Source organism: Acinonyx jubatus, chromosome B2 (assembly GCF_027475565.1).
Source record: "Acinonyx jubatus isolate Ajub_Pintada_27869175 chromosome B2, VMU_Ajub_asm_v1.0, whole genome shotgun sequence".
Taxonomy (NCBI): domain Eukaryota; kingdom Metazoa; phylum Chordata; class Mammalia; order Carnivora; family Felidae; genus Acinonyx; species Acinonyx jubatus.
The window spans coordinates 125,124,942-125,141,992 of NC_069385.1; the positions used below are offsets into that span (position 1 = coordinate 125,124,942).

Genomic DNA, 17,051 nt, shown 5'->3' on the forward strand with positions numbered 1-17,051 from the left:
CTTTTCTGCTCAGGGCTAAAGAACAGACACTTGCCCACAGTCCTGGTGACAGCAAGTAAAGCCCAACATGACTGACAGTTAGGTTCCCGGAGTCCTGGTTGTGCCCTGCAGGACTGGGGTCCGTAGACACCCAACCAAGATAAGTGACTGCCATTTCTCTTATAAAGGAGTTTCTGGGTGCCAGGTGCCAGCTAAGGAGAGATGCCCAAACAACCCTGCTCTTTTAAGAACACACAGGAAGACATCAAAAGCACCAGACCCCAACAAACCCAGGCCTAACAGCCATCCTGCTTACATGTAGCCATATCCAAACGTGTTTTCCACTCCAGGGCCCCAGGACTTGTCCATCCTGTCCACACCGCCACCGCACACAACTAGGAATCTCAACCCTGCTGTGTGACGCATAGCTCAGTAAGGACACTTTTCTACCAAAGATATCGGCTGCCACCATCCTGATTTGTCCTATGTCTCCCCATCACCATGAACCCCCCATGCCTTCTTATGAGCCAGCTCTGGGCTCAGATGTGCTCTCATCTGTGGACTCTTCTTCATCAACTTCCTGAGCCTTCCTCCTCCACTGCTCCTTCTTCTCTCCTCCCTCCTCCATTCAGAAATAGATCCACTGCCTGGGGGAGCCCCGTAGCTGAGGCTCCCAAGACAGAGCTCTTTTCCCCACAAAATGCCCCTCAGCAGCCTTCACCACAATCGTACTGCAGAAATAAAAGTCTACTGTCCTAGCAACAGGTGTGACCTAGATTCAGAAAGCTACCCAACAGGGTGAAGTCCAGGCCTGCCCTCCCTTTCCATCCACCCCACAGCTGAGCCAGCCAGCAGCTCCTCCCAGCTGACCATTCGCTCTTCCTGCTGCTGGGACATCTGCCTGTTTGGGGCTAGAAGGCATGGCCCGGCATCAAGACTGGTGATACCCAAACTGGCTTCCCTGTTTGTCCTGGGTGCCCTAAAACCAAATTCATTGCCACCTTATAGAAACTATCTTATTTTAGCACGCTAGGCTCCCGATTACAGTAGTTTGCTTCAAAAAGCCTTATTAATGTTTTCATCATATCTTTTTTTTAAAGTTTCTTTATTTTGATAGAAAGAGAGAGTGAGTAAGTAGGGGAGGGGCAGAGACAGGGAGAGAATCCCAAGCAGGCCCTGCACTCTCAGTGTGGAGGCTGACTCGGGGCTCAAACCCATGAACCGTGAGATCATAACCTGATCCGAAACCAGAAGTCAGACACTTAACCAGCTGAGCCGCCCTCTCGGGCCTCTCGTTATGCTATTTCTTAGGTAAGTTCCAATTTACATGCCATGTCACTCACTTTGGAAACAGGAAAAGTGTAAATGCAGGTCAGTAGGTAGAAAACGCAGTGTGTCATGAAAATCAGGCCACAGCTACACCCACTATCTTCCCCCTTCTGTTGCACTGTCTTTCTGGATCCCATAGAAGGGGGTGCCCACCACACAGACACTGAACTGGAAGGGCTTCTGGGAAACCACACCCATCAACAGCAGCACCTACCCCCCGCCATGCCTTCCCTGTAGCTCTTACCTGATATTTTCACTGGGCTTTGAAAGCTGGGTTGAATTTTATGGACATTGTCATTTTTTAACACCTGATCCAAAGGAGATCTTTCAAAGAAGGTGAGCACAACTTCTGACCTAGAATACTGAGAGTAAGTACATTAATTACTAAAACTTCATCCTCCGTCATGGCAGCCTCACCTGATGTTAACGTCCCCGGACTGTTCAGACGCTCTGCGGGACTGACCACACTGATGAGGCTTCAATAATGGCACGCTCTTCATTTACTTTGGGCCCCATGTGGCAAAAATGCAAGGCCCCAGGGACAGATAGGATGGGGTTAATGGAAACACTGGTGAGTTTTCCTGAGTGCTTGGTATGTGCCAGTGTTCCACACACAGGTCCCTTCACTGTACAATAAACTGCAGTGTGTCGACTTTCCCTGTTCACAGGTGAGGAAACGGATGCTATGGTAGTCAAATGGTGACTGCCTGACTAGAGTCCAGGTTCTTCCTCACGACCCCACATGAAGCTTGCAAACTTCATCTACTAACACTCTTCTTGGCTCCCATACACCCTCTTCCAAAACACCCGCTGCAACACGAGTGGGCTTCTGAGTGGAGGCAAGACAGCAAAGACCACGGCAATGGAAGGACCTTGTCTCTTCCTACTCAATGCCTCCTTGGCCCTTCATTCCCGCTTCTTCCCCAAGGAGAAAACAATGGAGCCATAACACCCCACAAAAATCTTCCTTTCCCCTGGCTATTCCTACCCCCCCAAGGGAGGGGGCAGCTGGCCAGATGTGTCCTGACCTCCCACCTCCAGCCCAGCCCAGATGCTACTTACTTTGCACGGCATGCTTATGATGGTTTTCAGCAACTTCTCCACTTCATTGAGCCTGGTCTCTATATCATGCGCATCCTTTATGGCGACCAGTCCTAGAATTGAGACAGAAATGCCTTAAAGCCAAAAAATCAGACCAGGAACTGTGCCCCTAAGTTAAATACAGAACAACAGGCATCCCATGACAAGGATGCCCTGCGCCATCCTCCATAAAAGATGTCTGGGATTATTTCCTTAGTCCTACCCTGAAAGCCCTCCTCTAAACCTCATTTTGAGTTTCAGTGACCCATTGAATGATTTACACATGTGCCGAAGTGGACAATGTCCATCCAAAAGAAGTCAGGCAGGCTGGGGACAGTGGAATGAGTGGGGAAGGTAGGTGTAAGCCACATATCAAAGTCTCCTCTGAATGGGACAGTCTGGGCCAGCCCTGTAAACACCCTGGAGAAGGCCACAGCTTGGCTGGGGACCACTCAGCCCCTGACAGCGTGGTGGCCACAGCCAGGGGAGGCTCCCCAGGACCTGCCTACCCCCAACCACACAGTGGAAGGGCTTGCCCTGCCAGCCTCAGCTGACCTCACTGCAGGGCATATGTAAATGGAGCCCATATTTAGGCAAGTCATTTAAATGCTGGGTTTGGAAGGGAAAAATCAGACCTTTAACCAGAAAAACCCAAAGTGGGTATGACTCACAGCACTTTTCAGGAATCTGAATATCTATCCTTGTTACACTTACCAGAAGTCCCAAGGGGCTGTTAGAAAGTATAGTCCTTTGTTTGTAAAATATTACAGCTGGCAGCCTGGAGGTCCGGGGTATGTTTCCCTCTCCCCAGGAACAGTAAAGGACACAAACCTTCCCCTTTCAGTTTCTCCACATCGGGGTCCTAGAGACAGGGGAATAGGAGATTCCCATGGGCACTGGCCTCTTCTCCATACTTCGTGTGACCCAGCATGACTGTCCCTGAGTCATGACCAAACCAGACGCCAGAACCCCAGAACTGTTGTCACTTGCTGAATCTAAGTTTTTCATTTCTGGTTTGGTTTTGCTCTGCAGGAGACAGGTTCTTTTTTTTTTTTGTTTTGCTTTGTTTTTTAATTTTTTAAGTTTATTCATTTTGAAAGAGCGAGTGGGGGAGGGGCAGAGAGAGAGGGAGAGAGAATCCCAATCAGGCTCTTTGCCGTGTGGGGCTCGAACTCACGAACCACGAGATCATGACCTGAGCTGAAACCCAAGAGTCAAGCGCTTAACCAACTGAGCCAACTGAGCCACCCAGGTGTCCCAAAAGGGTTGTTTGTTTTTCAGGCAAGTCATTGACTAAGACTACATCATGATAAAATTAATTTCCTGAACTATATGATTAAAATAAGATGACCAGAACATACATTTCTTGGAGCCAGGGACACCCCCAAACATGAGTGAGGACATTTCTGAAAGCCTGGGTGGTAGCAGGGGGATCCCTCACATCAGCCTGAGTCAGGGACAACTTGTAGTCAAGGCTGAGAATTGTTCTCTCAACTTCCTAAAGTACAGGCCACCTTGGGTATCAGAGGGGCCGTCTGGCCCTGTCTACCTCCTCAGCCATGCAGGCCCAGGTGGCCAGCCTGTAGCTGTTCAGGGAGGAGTCCCAGAGGTGGGTGGGCTGTGACTCGCCTGCTGAGAAACCTACAGCCTCTGTCCACTCGAACACACACCCCAGTATGACATCCCAGCAGTCACTAGAGAAAGGGACCGGGCCTTCTCCCCTTCTCCTTGGGTTACCAGGCCCTACCACACCACCCTTCATATTGTGGGAAGCAGGGAAAAGAAAGAAAATAGTGCCAGATTCTCAGGATGCTTCTCCCCTAGGCCCTAAATTCCCTGCTTAGAAACACACACACACACACACACACACACACACACTGTGCCGCTGCCCTTGGAACCAAAATGCTTTCATCTTCTGCTTACCACAGGGGAGTTTACACAGGAAAAAAAGGCCAGTGCAAAACCCACTGCAAAACTGTTTTTAAAGAGAGGACAATTAAATAAATCATCTCCACTGAATGCTTCTGTATCCTAAGATGATCAAAACTATTACTAAATTACAACTTTGATTACCTCTAGAACATAAGTTTTAAATCACTCAAGTTTATGACACAGTAGCTGTATTTTAATATTCTGTACGTACATTTGTAGGAAGATTAGCCTCTCATATAATCAATGCATGCAACATACTCAAACCCATTTTATAGAATATAAATCATAATTTAACAATCTTAAGTTAGCACAGAGGTTTATAATTCTTGCATTTTTGCCTTAATGATATAGTTTTGGTTACATCTTTGATTTAATTAATGTTCAGCCCCTGGTTGGGTCTATGACCTCAAAGGCTAAGATTTAGTCAGATAAATACATTCTTTTCTATACTGATTTTTTTAAGCATGGCCGGGTTTAGCAAATAAAACATGGGACACCTAGTTAAATAGGAATTTCAGATAAGCAGTGAATAATACAATAGTATGGATAGACTTCTACTGAAAAATTATTGGCTGTTTATCTGAAATTCAAAGTTAACTGGGGGTTCTGTATTTTATCTGGCAATGCTCTCTTCCTGGTAGAGTATTCCATTTTCCAGAATGAAGTGGAGAAAGGCAGGAAATACCAGAAGAGGCCTCTGGAAGTAGCTGATGAAGAACCTGATGAAGATACTGGAAAAAGTATGGGTATCTGAGCTCAATGCACAGACCCTCCATGACCAACCCCACCCCACCTGCCCAGCTCTGTGCCCTGCCATCTCCATACTCTCATGCCCATTGAGAAGGTCCATGCTACCCAAACCCCTTGACCTTCCCCCACCACAGTATTTGCTACTTGGCACTGTGACTGCTCCTGGACCTCTGGGTCTCCCCAAGCCCACTGTGCAAAACTGAGGGTAGGACGTGCCTGTGGCTCATCTCACCTTTATCATCACTAAGCACAGGGCCTGACACAAGCAGGGGATCCATGTTTGTTAGCCGTTTGCTGAGTAAAGTTGCATAAGAGAGCACAGAAGTCTAGTATTAGTGAACACGAGTCAAGCATGCGTTATCTTCCAAGCGTGTGCTCTGTCTTGCCCACGGGGCAGTGACCCTAATTCCTGCTTCTCAGCACCACACTCAGCCAGACCCCAGCTAGAACCTCCTGCCAGCTGGCTCTAGGTCACAGGCCTCACAGGAGAGCTGCCTGAGAGCAAAGGGGCATACCGTGTGAGTCACCGGCCAGTCTGGCTCGATTTTATTTGTGAAAGTGTGTGGAACCACACTGCTTCCTTTGACCCGTCTTTATGTTTCCGAATGGCGGCCAGATGGTCCTCCTTGGAAATGTAAACATGTTTCCAAACAAAAGGAGGCTGAGGAAATTTAACCAGGGAAAGGAAGATGCTGGAATCCCTCACTGCAAGAACAGAAAGGACAGATGATTACTTTTTAAGCTCTGGGCCTTTTGCTGGGGGCACATTTTATCACTTGCTTCTCTCTCAGGGCTTCCCGGAGACAATCACGCTGGCAATCTGGATCAGCTCCCTCAAGGTGCCATCCCCCTCTCTCTGAAGAAATGTATCCACGGGGTGACAACTAGCACTGGCCTCTTCCCCAGCAGGGGCCTCAGCTAATAAAAGGCAGAAATTGATGAAATGATGGATCTAGCAGAATGTGGTGAAAGCCGTCTAACAGCCACCACCAGAGCTAAGAGTACAGCAAGTCTCCCAACACCCCAAACGTGGGCATGAAGGAGTCACCACTCTCCAAGCAGCCCCTGGCTGCCTGGCCAGACATCTGCATTTTCCTTCTGTCCTGGGCCCTGGACATCACTCTTCTGGACTGTTTTAAAAGTGCCTCCCATTGAACAATGGGTACCTGAAATGCTTTAGGAAAATATTTTTAAGAAGACACACCCCAAACGGCCACAGTGCAAAAATGAAATAAATATCTATTTTAAAATTTCTAATTGTTGGGGTACCTGGGTGGCCCATTTGGTTAAGCATATGACTCCTGGTTTCAGCTTGGGTCATGATCTCATGGTTTCGTGAGTTTGAACCCCACAACAGGTTTCATGCTGACAGTGCAGAGCCTGCTTGGGATTCTCTCTCTCCCTCTCTCTCTCAAAATAAATAAATTAAGTTAAAAAAATTTTAAAATTTCTAATTGTTTCATAGTCACTGGGTTCCTTTCAGGTTTGTTTCATAACTGGTGGAAACCTTAGACAGCTGCTGGCGACACCCGAAATTCTTATAAATTCTCAAAATGCTACAACTGCTGATGAGTGAAGTAGTGAAGAGAACCCACATGTGGGTCATTGCGTTACTTTTCTGTGGCAGGTGGCCAAGAACTGAGCCCATCCCAAACAGACTAATTCTATGCATTGGGGTTGTTTTCTACCCTAACGGTTGTGTTTTTCCTTTGTGACGCAACAGCTTTGGTTTTTAATGGCTGCTAAAGCCTCTCCAGATAGCAACTGTTTACAGTGAATACCAATTTTAAAACTTATTTCAAAAATATGTTTAAATACAACAATGTAAATACTTTTAGGTTTTTATTCCAAATATTGTGGATGAAATGATAATTCTGTGGAGATATTGTTTGGCTCCGTTGTACTATCTGAGATGGTAATAACAAAAACTGCAGGCGGGCCAACGGCTGTGATTTTGCACAGCCGGATGGAAAAACTTTATTATCTATTGGTACTGAGAATGTCATTCCAGAACTGGCCAGCAGAGGGGGCCAGCACTCTGTGGAACGCACGGGATTTAATCCAGTGAGGATTGAAGGATAATCGTCCGCCTGGATGTTTTAGTTGTTAGGAAGTTGACTCAGAAAACTTCACAGCCCCTGGCAATTTTTCTAATTTCTGATAAAGCATAATCACTTAATAAAACTTCAATTTGTAAAATTACAATCTACACAGTTTGTGATGTGGAGATTTTAACCAGATTATCCTAAAATAGAGATTTGAATCCGAAAGACTGATAATATGACTATATGTAAATTACAGTGTGCCAATTTAACATACATTTGGTGGCCAAAAATCAGCCTAGAGCATCCAGGGTGCCCTTTATTCCTAAACTAGTTTGGCACTGAAAATTGAGAACAGAAAATGTGATTCTGTCACTTTTCAGGATTAACCTCTTCATGCAATCATAAACACCTGACTTATTCTTGGAACCCAAACTGAACATTTCAGGGTCAGCACAAAGACTTATCAGTAAGAGCTAATGTAAACAAACCAGTTTCCTAACCTCAGAAACGTGGGTCCAAAGTCCCACTGTTTCAGTAAGTGGAGGCTTTGGAATGAACTCCTCTGATAACTGAGCCAGGCTTCCCCGGGGGGCTGGGCTTCAGAGGTCGGAATCTAACCTGAGTGCCGTCTTCCATCATTTCAGAAATAACAAGGTGTCTCTTGGGTCAATTGGGAAGGAAGAACGTCCTTTTCAAAGCACATTAAGAAGTGCCCATTACCCTAACAACACAAGTCTCTTAGAGGAGATTCTCAGAATACAGCCCTACGGAAATTTTCTGTAAAGTGACCTTTCAAACTGACTCAAATAATAAATTACATTTAAAGAGGTCCTTTTCCATTTAAAAAATGTGTCCATGAACACACTGTACAGCAAGGCAGATTGCTCGGGTGAGGTGAGGAATGCACGGTCATCCTGGGAGCATAGGGGTAGGTATTCTTTAAAGGTTGCGTATGAGTTTTAGAAGCAAACTATTATAAATCTTCTAAGGGAAATTTTCAGTGCTGATTTCCTAAGTGCCTGTTTTCTAGGTAGGTACTCAACATTCAAGAAGTGGCAAGTAAATAATGATTTGCTTGACAGCGTGACCCAGATGGTTATTCTGTGCGTACTTAAGCATCTCAGTGGAAGTTCTAATTCCCTGGGAGCCCGTGGTTACTCTATGCAGGTCTCCTTGTTCCCATGTGTGGGGTATTGCACAGCATGTCTGGAAGGACAGAAACCCTGTCTGTCCCTCGTTCCCAGCTGACGGTGGTACCTACCCTCCCTCTTATAGGCTGCTCTAGTTCAGTGATGCTCACACCTGCTGTAAGAGGGGGAATCCTGATGGGCATTAATTTCTTCCCTGCATCTTTCCAAGAATGAAAAGCAGGGGACAGAAAGGAGGAGGAGGAGGACACAGAGAGGCAGAGAAGAAATAGCACTTCCCTGAGGATCGAAGAAGGGGCTGAGAGAAGAAGACCCTCCTTCCTCTGTTTCTTCTTGCACCTGGGAGGTGCTCCCTTGAGTGACACATCCTTTTACCAGCACAAGAGAGTGAGTGCTTGACTTAAACGTACTGGTCTCTACTGTGCCCTTTCCCAATCCCTCCTTCCCTGGGCCTCTTCATTATTCTCTCCCAATAAAAGCACAGTTCCCTTCCTGAACTTCACACTTCATGAGTTTAAGATCCACTCACTCGGCCAGTCTGTCTTCAACCAACAAAGGTATTCAGGGCACCCCATCCCATGCCACACTCACAAAACAGGAAGCATGTATTTACCCACACATGCTGAAGTACTGACTGGCTGGGCACCCTGTCAGGTGGGGGTGCTGTGGCACCCCTAGATCCCCAGAGTTTTCCTGAGAGCCAGGAGAACGGAGCTGTGGCAAACACTGGACACAAAGAGTAGGGTGTCACATGGGGGGCTGAGAAGACTCCCAGCAGGGAGACCACCCTCTCTAGGCGAGGAAGCCTGAAGGGTGAGCAGATACAGGAGGCAGGGAGGGAGGATGGGAACAGGGAACGGGGTCAGGAAGTGTAGAGGCCCTAAGGAGGCTGGAAGGCGAGGACTGAGACAAGTAGGCCCTTACAAACTGCATTAAGGGTTTGCCCGTGGCAGGCAATGGGCAGCCGTGGCCTCCTATGCAGGCTCTGGTCCCAACTCTACCCACTTGGCAGTTCTATTTCTTACGGTTAATACATATACCTGCCCTAGGAGTCCATCCTAATCTGCCCCCTGTGAAACTGCCCCCTGGAGCACAGTCCCCAAGCATGACCCACGTCAAACACCAAATTCTAGTTTCTGGATAAGCAAAGCCACAGACCTGGTCTGTAAGCATCCCACTGAGGTAATTTCGGTGACCCCCTTTGTGGGCTCTCTTTAGCCTAGGCAGGGGCTATCACCATCCCTGCCTCCTAGGGACATGAGGACAAAGAGCCACACCTGGAGAGGATGCTGTCAGGGGCAGCAGGCCGGGCAATGATACTCGCACTTGCCCATCTGGTTGACTCTCAGTGAGGGAAGGCTGTGTGTTCGAGAGCAAAGGGCAGAAGCTTCAGGGACCTGAGTCCAAAGCAGCTCTCCAGTGTCCACCAAGGTGCTGGGTACTTTGTGGCTGTCACTGCTTCGGTACTCCAGCAGTCCTGCCTGTGGATATCATTACTGCTCTTTCATCAGTCAGGCATTGAGGCTTGAGGAACCAAGCAGCTTGCCTGAAGTCACCCAGCAAGTAGCAGGTGACAGAGCCAGAGTCTGAATCTTCACCCATCTGGTTCCAAAGCCAATGCCTTCAACCACTCAGCCTGATCCTCTTCCACGGTGACACTGCTGTATCCATAGGTGAGTCACTATGACCCTGACCTCTCCCACCTGGACCCTCTGTCCCCAGGTGGGTCCTCAATCTTGCAGGGCCTTGGGGATTTTCTCCTGAAGGACACAGGAGGGGCTTCTGGTGGGATTCAGATTCTCTAGGTAAAAACTTTAATCACATGTTATTCCTTCCCTCCTCCCTCTCTACCCTCTGTCCAATTGCTGTGCATCATATTTTTCCTGCTGATTCTAAGTTACGTACCTACAAAGGGTGATTAAGATGTTTTGTTCTTAAGACAGATATGAAAACTTGCCAGTGTAAATCAGCCAAAGAGCTAAGTGGCTCTGTCCACAGTCATGACTCAATTTAGGGGGTGGGGTGAGGAGGGTGGACTGGAGGAGTCTGTCTGGAGAATACGATCATCCCCGCACATGGGTCTGTGCCGGGCATGATACATCTGTGCTCTCACCATTTAAGGGAGGCTGCAGCCTGGCCAGGAAAGGATGGGGCATGGACACCTTCGCCCCCACGTCGTCCCTGCCCCACCCATCAATCAAAGAGAGGATGCAGATGAAGCGGCCCCAGGGAGCTTCCCAGACCCCTTCCAGGACACGGGGTCCATGTTTCAGTGATGATGACCAAAAGTGTCCAGTGGATGCCTACTGTCACCCAAAAAAGTAAACGTGAACACAAACACCAATAAAAAGCTATTTCCATGGATTCAGTGGACCAGCAACCAACTACTGAAGAGGACTCACTTCAGTTTACTGTCTCTCCCACTCCCTCCCAAGGACACACAAAGAGTGGGCCACGGCCAACGTCTGTCGGGGAGGCCATGAGGGTAAAATGCATATTGGGTTCATACTCCTAGCCTGTCCTCACTCTCCCGAATCCCACCCCCCTCCACACGGAGCTTCAGTGAGAAGTGGCAAACTGATCAAATTATTATTTCTTTTATTTTTTAAATATTTATTTTGAGAGAGAGACAGAGACAGAGTGTGAGTGGGGGAGGGGCAGAGAGAGAGGGAGACCACAGAATCCAAAGCAGGCTCCAGGCTCTGAGCTGTCAATATAGAGCCCATCATGGGGCTCGAACTCGTGAGCTGTGAGATCATGACCCAAGCTGAAGTCAGACGCTTAACCAACTGAGCCACCCAGGCACCCCAATCAAATGCCCATTATTTCAGTAACTTTGCATGGCACTGTCACCATCCACTAGCACTTGAATCTTCCTTTTACTTGACTTTTCACAACACAGAAACATCTTTCACCGTTTGGAAAAGTGTCTGTAAAAACAGACAGCAGAGACACAGGAGGCCCAGACTTGTTTTAAAAGGGAAGGGGACCTGTGTCTCCAGGGGGCTAGTTCAAGGGCAGCCAAGATGCCACCAGTAGGTTCACAATGCTGTCTGCTCAAGAAGCAGGCCAAATTTCTCCCTGGAAATTGGGCGGAAAGTCACCATGACTTAGAAGCAAGCTACCTAACCACCTGTGTAAGTTTCTGGCTGGCTCCTTCTCCAGCTGAGAGGTTAGGTCAGGTCACCGGGGGCCCACAGCACAGTCTGAGATCCGATGGGATAAGATCACAGGACCAAGAACCAAATTCAGCCACACACATCAGTGTTTGACTACTTCTTACACCTGCTCTGCTGCACCTGGCAGGATGCCCTAGCACCTGTCTCCCATCTCCTTGACTCCCCCTTGCCCACCTCCACTCTTTCTCAGCGGCCAGAGTATTCCCAGATCTGCCCATTCCCTCCTCTCTGGTCACCTACTCTCCATAGCCTACTCTCCACTCCAGCCATGAGGGCTGCCTCCTCACTTCTTGAAGCCATCAGGCATATGCTGGCCTCAGGGCCTTTGCACTTGTTCTCACCTCTGTCTGGAATGCTTTCTTCCCCAGGTATTGACAAAATGGCTTGTTCCCTCCCTTCCTTCAGGTCTCGACTCAAAGTTCATTTCCTTTGAGATTTTCTGGAGAACCTTATCTGAAAGTGAACTCTTCCCCTTAGAGGTCATAGGCCCTTTCCTTGCTTACTTTTTTCTTCTGAATACTTATTACTATCTAACATATTATTTATTTGTCTTTCTTGTTTATTATTAGATTTATCCCAACAAGAGAATGAGAGTCATGAAGGCAGGGATTTTTTTTTTTTTGTCTCTTTTGATCACTGCTGTGTCCCCACCACCTAGACTAATTCCTGGCACATGGTAGGTACTCAGCGGATACTCACTGAATGGATGGATGTGAAATCAAAATGTTGACTTCACGGTAGTCAGGAATCAAAGATCACCTGACTATTTTGGAAATAGAATTTCTTGCTGCAGTGATGACCAGATGACTTCACAAAGCCTGATATTGGTGCTATTAAAAAAACAAAAATCAGAATAGTCCAAGAGCCCCAAATGGTCAATCAGAGATTCTACATGCTGATGTTTTAACATGTTAAACCTTCCCAGATGTAAGGGATGTAATAGGCAGGAAACCTTGGCCACGGTCAGGAAACTCTGAACCACACAAGTATTATGCAGAGGGAATTCAACTTAAAGACCCAGCCCCACTGGGTAGAAGGTGTAGAAAAGGCAAAAGGAACCCCTTGGTCACCCAGAGATAATATCCACAGGAAGCAGCTGTCTCCATCTTCTCAGGCTGGGGCCCAAGAAAGGACGGGGTGGTCAGCCCTGCCCAAACAGGAGGCCAGGAAGGTAAATTAGTGAGCACTGTGCCTCTACCCATGCAGGGCTTTAAGTATCTCTGCGCATGTGTCTCTGTGAAATATTCAAGGCCCACGGACGGTTGCCGAGCTTAACACCACAGTGCATGTGCACAAGGGAGAAAAAAGCACATTCTCTCTACATAAACATTTTCCTCCACTGCAGCACTTGGGGGACTAAGAAAAAGGGCTCAACATCCCTTTAATTGCATGCAGATTCAAAAATGCAAGTAGGGGCCAAGGCTTTCACACCCCGTGAGGGTGTTCAGTCAGACATTTATAAGAGCTACCAGCCGGCTGCCAGCGTGAGCTCCAAAACCCAGATTTCCTCACAAAGATTTTTAATAAAAGTAGAGAGCCCAGATCTAGCCCAGCCCAGAACTATTTTAATAAATTTCAAGCGAGGGAATTTGATGGGGAATTATACTGAGAAAACCTGGCGTTTCCAATAGAATACATGCACCTGGTTACCTTTTGTATTTACAGTTTGCATATCCAGACAATGTTTTTATGCAAATAATAAACCTGCATAAAAATAAGGTAGAATCTTCTCTTACGTTACTGTTATGTGTTTTATTCCGTGAACAATTTCCCTGGACTTAAGAGGATCTAAGAAAGGAAAAGGGGTTCCCCTGGGATTGCGCCCCAAAACTCAGGTAGTGCAGGAAGGGTCAGTACCAGCTTGCCCCCAGGCAGAGAATCTAGGACCGGAACAAAGAATTAAGGTCACGCCTTCCTCTGGTCCCAGTGCCCATCTCCTCCCCTCCAGGGGGTGCCAGCCCAGCCCTGGCAGGAGGTCTCCACTGGACAGGACTCTAGCCCAGGAGGTAGTGCCAACAGTTCCAGTATAAAGCCAACCACTGGTCCCCGTCCTGATCACCCCCACCGCCCCTACCTCTACCAGCAGCCTGGCTAACACCCAGTTCTAGTCCCCCTCAGATACCTGAGCAGCCATCCTGTCCTTCTGGATCTTCTTTTCTCCCTGATAATCACTTTCTTCCTAAACCTTTCTCACTTGTAGATGCTCCACTCTTCAGACGCACGCTATGTGTCTCCGCATCACGAACCCAGAACGGATCCAGAGCGTGAGTGCAGAGAGGACAGAGCCTGGCTGTGTGTGTAAAGCAAGTCTGGTGCCTCACACTCACCCCTGCCTCTGCTCCAGGCAAGGTGTTTTCACTACCATATCCTGGGGCCTCCCAGCTGGCTACAACCCTTGCCAGAAGTGCTGACGCTGAGGGTAACAGTAACAACTAGAGTATAGGAAGGACTAACTATTGCTGGACACTATACTATGCATTGTAATTCTCACCAAAAAAAAAAAAAAAAAAAAGGAAAAGAAAAAGACAAGAATAGGAAAAGTACTATGCTACGGGGCGGGGTCAGGGGGGAACAATTCCAGCCAATCTACCTGCTTGGGGTCACACACCTGAGCTGTGTCACCTGACCAGAGTGAGACCTAGAGCAGGGGTGGAGGGGGTGTGTCGGGGGGGGGAGCACAGAGGGGAGGGCCAGCTCTCTGCCAGCTCTCAGGGGCTCTCATGTGTTAATGGTCAGCCTTGTTCCAGCAAGGACGTAAGTCAACAATAAACTGCTGTTCCTGCATCTAAGCTTTCCTGATTCAGGCATTCATTTGGTAAATCAAAAAATACAACAACATCCACACCCAAATAGCAAATCCAAGGAAAACTCTGCCATGCTGAAACAATACAAAGCTATCTCCATATCCGAAATCAATGTGAGAATCTGGGGGGCAAAGAGAACCCTGAAAGGCAGGCCGTCTGGCTCAGGGCCTTCAAACTTGCTGGCTTTGGGAGCCTTTCCAAAGGATGTGTCATGAGAACTGAGCTAATTATCCATATAATTCACACACTGGGGAGGGGAATCGACCCGGGGAAGTAGAGGTTATCATAAGACCTCAGGCAGACCAGCAGCTAAGGAGACTCGTCCCAGCCACCCTCTGCTTCAGTAAAATGCCCCCAAAGGAGCCCCCAGGTATGTTTAGAAGACTGTGGACAGGACGGCCTCTGGGTGATGTGTGACCATTCTAAGCGCTGCAGGTGGTCACAAGCGGTGGTGGAGGAAGGTTGCTCAGAGCCCTACAGCCTTCCCTGGCCCCCTCTCCCCCAGCCCCTCCTACTTCTAGGCTCGCCTCGCTCAGGCGCTTCCTTCCCTCTGGCGGCCGGCCGCCTCTCCTACTGCCTCCCAAGTGCAGCCCCTGGAAGGGCGTCAGCCTGGCAAAAGGAAGCCGCGGTAGTCCTCTGAGAACTCAAATCTCCAAGGGCCAGGGCAGTCACAAGGCCAGGGAGGAGGCTGCCGCGGTTAATCAAACCCAAATGTTGGACCCACCCCTGGGGTGGGGACCGGGCTCTCCCTAGTAGTCGCCAGAAGGGAGGCCCCTCCGGAGGAGTGACAGAAGGCTGCGTGGCACCTCGCACCCAGGCTCCTCCGTCACCGGAGGAGACCGGAGACACAGCCCCTTCCAGCGGAGCCCTCGGAGGGGCGGCTGCCAGAGCCGACGCGACCCCAGCCGGACACTGTGGTTAACTCTTCCCAAATGTTTCACCGACTCTCTCCTGTCCCCTTCCGGGCGAGGCGGGGGTCGCAGCCCGCCCTCCCGGGGGTTGGGAGGTGGGGAGGCCGCCATGCCGGAGCAGGGGCTGGGTTCACCCCAACACTGGCCGCTGCACTGGTACTGGTCAGTGACTCGTCCCTGGGGACAGTCAGGGCGCCTGTTTTGCTAATCTCGGCCCAGAGGCCCCAGAGCTCCACGGGCTGACTCCTTGTCCTCCGACCACTGCCGCCTCGGGCGCCCTTCATTTGGGAGCGGAGGATCTGAGCGTCCCCTATCCCGTGCCAGGGATGGAGGGGAAAGCCGCAATCTCGGTTTAAGTAACTTCCCCTCCTCCCTTCATTGCGCTGTAAGACGACCATGCAACCACATCTCCGGCTAAGATCCCATCCGAGGCGCCCCCCGGCCCCACCCCAGTGCCCGCGGCCCCCGAACCTTGCCGCAGCGGCGCGCGCGCTAGCTCGGGCCGGTCCTCGGGGAAGGCGTCGCGGAGGCGCTGCCAGAGGCGGCCCAGGTCTGCGAAGCTGCGGTGCAGGTAGAGCACGCTGCGGTCCGACCACTCGGTGCGGATCTCGAAGAACTCCTCCTCGTCGCCGCGCCGGCTGACGATGAGCCTGCGGATGCCGTTCACCCAGCAGCCGCGCACGAACATGTTCACGAGCGAGGTGCCCTCAAACACCGCCGAGGCCATGCCGCGGGCCGCGCATGCCCCCGCCTCCGGGGGCGCCCTCGGCCCCCGCCCGCCCGCCCGCCTGCCGGGCCGGGGTCGGTCCGAGGTCTCCGGAGCCGGGATCGGGCCGCCGTGTGCCTGCGGTCTGCCCGGGATTGAGGTCTATCCGGGGCCAGGGTCCGTCCGATGTCTGTCCGGAGCTGGGATGGGGCCGGGGTCTGCCTGTGGGCCGCTAGGACCCGGGATGGGGCCGGAGTCCGCCGGCCGTCCGAGGTCTGTCCGGAGCCGCGGTCCGTCTGGCGGCTGTCAAGGGCCGGAGTCCGTCGTAACCCCGGTCTGTCTGGGGTCAGCCCCCGGCCTCTGCGCGCACTCCAGGGGAAGCGCGGCGGCGAGTCGGTCGGGCCCGGCCGAGTTGCGGCTTTATAAGGCACTTCCCATCGCGGGCGGCGCGGTCGTCGACGTCGAGGCCGCCGCCGCCGCCTTCCTCCCGCCTCCGGGTGAGCGGACGCGCCGCGGGCCGCGGGCCGCAAGCGGAGGGGGTGGCCTGGCCCGCCGCGCCCCGCGCCGCCCACGCGAAGCCCGCGCTGCTGGGGCCGCCGGCACCCTGGCGGCCGGGCGCCCGGCCGAAACCCGAGCGCCGGGCCCCTCCCCCGCGCCCCCCGCCCGGGCCCGGACCCGGACCGCCCCCGCCGCTTCCTTCCCCTCCCGGCCCCTGAGCCGCCGGCCGGTGACTGGACGAGAAGCTGGGAAGGGAGGGCGGGGACGGGCCTGCACTCCCGGGGCTCGCGGTGCAGACTTTCTTCTCTTCCGTTTCTCGGTCCTGGGGAACTCGTGGGTGGGGGGCTACGCGCCCCACCCGGCCGGCGACCGGGAAGGAAACTGCACGTGTGCCGGGGCCGGGACGAGGGTTGGGCGGAGCGCGGGCGAGGCTGCGGTGCCAGAGGTCCGGTCGCGCCGGGCGTCGGGACTGTTGGTCTCGCCCTAGTCCTTGAGCCGTCGCCCACCCACCCCAGGCAGGGCCGGGAGCCGAGGTTAGGGCAGAGACCCGCCTGCCCCGCGTTCTCCCCGTGCCCAGCGTCTCCACCCCGCCCCGCGTCCGCTCCCCGCCCCGCGTCCCCCCGCGCATTCCAGTCGTGCTGCAGCAGCCCGGACGCCTGCTGCAGACCAGGACGCGGCGGGATGGACAGA

At 51.3% G+C, this 17,051-nt stretch overlaps 1 protein-coding gene across 1 annotated transcript in view; it reads right to left on the reverse strand.

Moving 5' to 3' along the window:
- PXDC1 (PX domain containing 1) overlaps positions 1–16,308 on the reverse strand; it is a 28,077-nt gene extending 11,769 nt beyond the window's left edge. The window contains exons 1-3 of the mRNA XM_015073556.3: positions 15,629–16,308; positions 2,371–2,462; positions 1,553–1,670 (exon numbers count right to left, since the gene is read on the reverse strand). Of these exons, the coding sequence (XP_014929042.2) occupies positions 1,553–1,670; positions 2,371–2,462; positions 15,629–15,884 (466 nt within the window). The 5' untranslated portion in view covers positions 15,885–16,308. The remainder of the gene's footprint in view (positions 1–1,552; positions 1,671–2,370; positions 2,463–15,628) is intronic.
- Positions 16,309–17,051: the final 743 nt, after the last annotated feature.